This window comes from Balaenoptera musculus, chromosome 17, assembly GCF_009873245.2.
Source record: "Balaenoptera musculus isolate JJ_BM4_2016_0621 chromosome 17, mBalMus1.pri.v3, whole genome shotgun sequence".
In the NCBI taxonomy this organism is placed as follows: domain Eukaryota; kingdom Metazoa; phylum Chordata; class Mammalia; order Artiodactyla; family Balaenopteridae; genus Balaenoptera; species Balaenoptera musculus.
This window is the reverse complement of record NC_045801.1, coordinates 80803068-80808825: the sequence shown is the minus strand read 5'-3', so window position 1 is coordinate 80808825 and position 5758 is coordinate 80803068. Positions and strand designations below refer to the sequence as shown.

The 5758-nt window shown below is 42.3% G+C and overlaps 1 protein-coding gene across 7 annotated transcripts in view; it reads right to left on the bottom strand.

Annotated features, from left to right (window-relative positions):
* Positions 1-3683: 3683 nt before the first annotated feature.
* The window catches only part of PRKDC (protein kinase, DNA-activated, catalytic subunit), a 151627-nt gene continuing 149552 nt past the window's right edge, over positions 3684-5758 (bottom strand). For 6 of the 7 annotated variants that reach the window (XM_036829913.1, XM_036829914.1, XM_036829912.1 and 3 more), the window contains one exon: positions 3684-5108. In XM_036829913.1, the coding sequence (XP_036685808.1) occupies positions 4904-5108 (205 nt within the window). In that variant the 3' untranslated portion in view covers positions 3684-4903. The remainder of the gene's footprint in view (positions 5109-5758) is intronic. The other variant, XM_036829911.1, reaches the window with a different exon arrangement.

The following is a 5758-nucleotide window of genomic DNA, read 5'->3' as shown; positions in this document are numbered from 1 at the left end:
ATAAAGATGTTTAAAAAAATAATAAAATAAAATGAAAACAAAACAAAAAAAGAAAGCCGGCATGGCTACTAGTATCCGGAAATAGACTCTAAGTAAAAACTCGTTACAAGAGACCAAAGAGGGGCATTATATACTGATAACAAAGTCAATCCATCAAAAAGACATCACAATTATAAAGATACACACACCAAACAGCAGGCCCCCCCACCCCAAATACAGGAAGCAAACCTTGACAGAACTGAAGGGAGAAACAGACCTACAATTAACAGCTGGAGACCTCAACACCCCAATTGCAATAATGGGCACACAGAACATCTAGACAGGAGAATAAGGAAACAGAGGACTTGAACCCCACCCACCAGCCAGACCTAACAGACCCGCACAGAACACTCCAGCCACGACCGCAGAGCACACTGCTCTCAGTGCACTGGAACGTTCTCCAGGACAGACAGACCACAGGTTAGGCCACCAAACAAGTCTCCATACACGAAAAAAGATGAACATCTTACGAAGTATCTTCTCTAACCAAATGCAATAAAGCTAGAGATCCATAAAGAAGGAAAAGTGAAAGATTCCAAATATGTGGAAATTAAACAACATAGTCTTAAAACAACCAAATCAAAAATGAAATCACGAGGAAAATTAGAAAACACTTTGAGACAAAGGAAAACAAAAACACAGTATACCAAAACTTAAGGAATGTAGCAAAAACAATGGTCAGACTTGTTGACAAAAATTCAATTAACAATCAAATGAAGAAAGAAAAAAGGGAATTTTATTCAAGCCAAACTGAGGATTCTGAGAACTGTTCTGCCTGTTTAGAAGTCCAAGGCACAGTCAGACATTTTTGAGACAAAGGATCATGTATATAAAAATGACATACTGGTATTTTATAGAAGCTTCACCACAATACATAGTCCAGGTAAGCACGTACAAAGGAGCAGCATGTCACCATGACCCCCTACAGAGCTGGGAAAGAACACTGTTCTTTCAAGAAGTTACACTGCTAGCGTCAGAAGGAAAGGAAAAAGTGATCTTTGTGGTTGAGTGGCCGCTCCGCCTTTGAGGAGCTCTGGTTAATGTGTAATGAGACGCACACTGCACATTAGGGGGGGAGGGAGGAGACCCGGACAAACACAGAGGGAGAATTTTTAAATCTTTCTCGTCCTGCCTTAAAATATAAATTTCATTTCATCACACTTTAGTGCCTACATTAAAAAAGAAAGATTGCAAATGAGTAACCTAATGCTACACCTTTAGGAACTAAGGAAAGGAAGAGCAAACTCAACTCAATACCAGTAAACTGAGAAAATAGTCAAGATGAGAAGCACAGATAAAACAGCACAGAAAAAGAGATGCAACAAAACCAAACATTGGTTCTTCAAAGAGCTCAACAAAATTGACACGCCTCTTTCCAGACTGATTCAGAAAAAAAAAAACTCAAATAACTAATATCAAAAATGAAAGTGGGGGCTTCCCTGGTGGCGCAGTGGTTGAGAGTCTGCCTGCCAGTGCAGGGGACGCGGGTTCGGGCCCTGGTCTGGGAGGATCCCACATGCCGCGGAGCGGCTAGGCCCGTGAGCCACAATTACTGAGCCTGCGCGTCTGGAGCCTGTGCTCCGCAACAGGAGAGGCCATGATAGTGAGAGGCCCGCACACCGCGATGAGGAGTGGCCCCCGCTTGCCGCAACTGGAGAAAGCCCTCGCACAGGAATGGAGACCCAACACAGCCATAAATAAATAAATAAATAAATAAAATTAAAATAGCTTTACCTTTAAAAAAAAATGAAAGTGGGAACATCATCTACCTTACAGAAATAAAAATGCCAACTTATCAAAAGTTCCTAGAAACATAAATTACCAAAACTGACTTAAGAAACAGAATATCTGAAGAGATCTGCAACAAGAGACTTCATCAGTAATAGAAAAAACCTCCCCAAAAGAAAAGGATGGCTTTACTGGTGAATTGTACCAAACCCTGAAAGAAGAATTAACACCAATCCTTCTCAAACTCTTCCAGAAAATACCAGAGAAGGGAACACTGCCAAACTCATTCTATGAACCCAGCATTACCCTGATACCAAAGCCAGACAGAGGCTCCATAAGAGAATTACAGACTAATAACCTTTATGGACACTGATGCAAAAATCCTCAACAAAATACTAGGAAATGGAATCCAACCTCAGAGTAAAAGGATTTCTCACCATGGCCAGGTGGGATTTGTCCCAGCACTGCAAGGGTGATTCAACATCTAGTATCGGGCTTCCCTGGTGGCACAGTGGTTAAGAATCCGCCTGCCAATGCAGGGGATGCGGGTTCGAGCCCTGGCCTGGAAAGATCCCACATGCCACGGAGCAACTAAGCCCGTGCACCACAACTACTGAGCCTGCGCTCTAGAGCCCGCGAGCCACAACTACTGAGCCCACGTGCCACAACTACTGAAGCCCACGCGCCTAGAGCCCATGCTCTGCAACAAAGAGTAGCCCCCGCTCACCACAACCAGAGAAAAGCCCGCGTGCAGCAACGAAGACCCAACGCAGCCAAAAATAAGTAAAATAAAATAAATTTTTTAAAAAATCTAGTTATCAATTGTTGTAATATACAACTTTAATAGACAAAGGAGAAAAAACACAGGTTCATCTCAACTAATGCAAAAAAGTATTTGACAAAATTCAACACCATTTCACAATCAAAACACACAGCAAACTAAGACTAGAAGGGAACTTCCTCAGCATGACAAAGGACATTGCTGAAAACCCACAGAGGACATCATACTCACTGGAGAAAGATGAAAACGTTCCCCTGAGATCAGAAACAAGACAAGGACGCCCACTTCCACCCCTGCTACTCAACACTGTACTGGATGTGCTAGCCACAGCAATCAGGCAAGAAAAAAGAAAAGACATTCCAATTGGAAAAGCAGAAGTAAAGCTCTCTCTATCACAGACAACATGATCCTATATGTGAAAAGTCCCAAGGATACGCAAAATAAGTACTAGAGCTAATAAATTAATCCAGCAAAGTTTCAAGAGAAAAGATCACCACACAAAGGCAGTTGTGTTCCTCTACACCAGCAATGACAATCCGAAAAGGAAACTGGGAAACTGTGTAAATACATAATATCTACAAATACACAGCAGCATCCAAAAGAATAAAATACCTCAGAATAAATTTAAACAAGGAAACCGAAAAGTAGAAACATCAAAAACTAGTAAAAATTACAAAACACTGCTGAAAGAAAGACAAATAAAAGGAAAGACACTGTGTTCATGGACTGGAAGCCTTAATATTGTTAAATAGCAAAACTACCTAAAGCAATCTACAGATTCAGTGCAATCCCTATCAAAATTCCAATGGCCTTTGCTTTTTTAAAAAGCCAGTCCTTAAATTCTTCAATTTCATGATGTTCAAAGAGAGTAAGTACAACCCCCACAGCTGTGTTGTCACTTTAATATACAGACAATATTCCAAAGTTCAAAAATATCTATCTTAGCGGAAGTTACTGGTCATTAGTTAATAAACAGCACTTCAAAAATTCTTGCAAGTTGATGGAATAATTTTTATTTTAGAAAGTGTTCAAAGTTTACATCTTTAACTCTTTCCCCACGATTTTATTTTGTCGATTAGAAGCTATGTGTAGGCGTCCCGTCCTAAGGGAACTTGGAATGTTTTGTGTTTTTTTCTTTAAATGTTTCAGCCACGCTGCGCAGCATGCTGGATGTCTCAGTTCCCCGACCAGGGATCGAACCTGCGCCCCGTGCAGTGGAAGCACGGAATCTTAACCACTGGACCACTGGGGAAGTCCCCATAAACGTTTTTTATTAATGCCATAATGCTTTCAACCTGTATCTATCAGAATAAGTTTGTCAAGTAATAGAATGAAATAATTATAAGATGAAATGTTTGCTTGTGAAACTGCATAAAAGCTATATACTACTTCAGGAAAAAAACTTTTAATGTTCCTTAGTCTTAAGATTTACTATTTCCTAAAATCATACAAGAGTTTCTAACTAGAAATGTTTGAAAAAACAGTAACAAAAAGCTCAAAGCCAACCTGAAACTGGCTCCAGGTGGGGACGACTGGGGTGGGGACAGAGGCTCTCTGAGTGGAGAGGAAGCTGTTTCTGTAACTTGATCTGGCCGCTCTAGAATGCATGTTTTATCTCCAAATAAGGGTTCATTTCAAACAGGGATTTCTTTTATTTTCCTAGAACTGGAATGCTTAGTGCTATCCCTACTTTCATACTTGGAATTTCTGAAGCTTTCCTGAGTCTGGGATGCAAAGCTCTTTCGTCCACCTTCCCGTTGTGATCAGAGTAGCAAAAGTGAGTGCTAAGACCAAGGTTTTTCTGTCTCCTAAATACCTTCTCTTCTAGAGAACAGTTCTATCGTAAAATGTCAAAACTAGAAGAGAAAAATGTGAAAGGAAAAAACCTACAAAAATATCCTAAAACGTCAAGTACAATCATTTCTAAATATAATAAGCCATAATCATAGCCTGACCTGTTCTTATTCCTGTGCTGCTAATATGACTCTCACAAAGTCTCCGGGACAAAGTCTTCTGGATGTGACTTCCACGGCGCCGTGAGGCACGGTCGCAGAACGCTCAGGTGCACAATGAACCACCACAGCTCTCGGTCCGCTCAGAGCACTCGCGGTCTGCTACGGTCTTGGTTCGGTGCTTGCACGAGCCTGCCCTTCTACATCCATTCTGACTCTGACCTAACCTTTGATTACGGCCTAGCCATTCACCCACGCCAGCATTCACTTCTTCATCACAACCTTGATTAAACTCGCCACACAACTCCGGTGCTTAGGGACGATGAGCCCACTGATTGCTTGGATCAAAGTTTAGGACACTCTCTCCACACGCATGCCCTTTCTCTGCTGACTCCCCGGGACCTCACATCCAGGGCTCCCACCCTTCCCAAGTTCTGCCGAGGATGTTGGGGTCTGTTGCCTGGTCAATCAAGCACTTCACCTGGGCCTCTTCTGAAAGTCCACTGCCTGGCTCCTGGGCACGAACGTTGTGATCTCTGCTTCCTTGTGCTACAGCGATGTAATGCTCAAAGGCAGGCACCTTCTCATGGCCCAGAAGTAACTCATCACTGGAAAAAAGATTAAACAAACATGAAGACACAAACCACGCATTATTTTTCCTGTCCAAAGCAGACGTTCCCTCTCACCACGCAGGATATTTCCTGTTGCTCATAACCTTAAAGCCAGGAGATTCGATCTGCAGGATAACAGAACATGACGGACGCTGGGCACGCCTGTCTTCACGTGTTTGTGTGGACTCACTTTTACTTCGCTTGGGTCAGTACCCGGAATGGAACGTGGGGCCCTACGGTACCCCACGTCTAACTCTTTGAGGAACTGCCGCACCTCCCCAGAGTGGCTGCACCATTTTACCTTCCCAGCAGAAACACCCGAGGGCTCCGACTTCTCCAGCCCTCACCAACAACTCGCTATATTCCATTTTTTGATTCCAACAATCCTAGTGGGTGTGAAGTGGAATCCACTTCCCTTTATCTGATGACTAATGATGGTCAGCATCTTTCCATGTGCTTATTGGCCATTTGTGTATCTTCTTTAGAGCAATGTCTGTTCAGGTACTTTGGTCATTTTTTAATTGGGTGGTCTTTTTATTATTCAGCTATTAGAGTCTTTTATGTATTCTATACACAAGTCCCTTAGCAGCTGTATGACTTTCAAATGTTTTCTCCCATTCTGTATTTTTATTTTCCTGAGGGTAAGC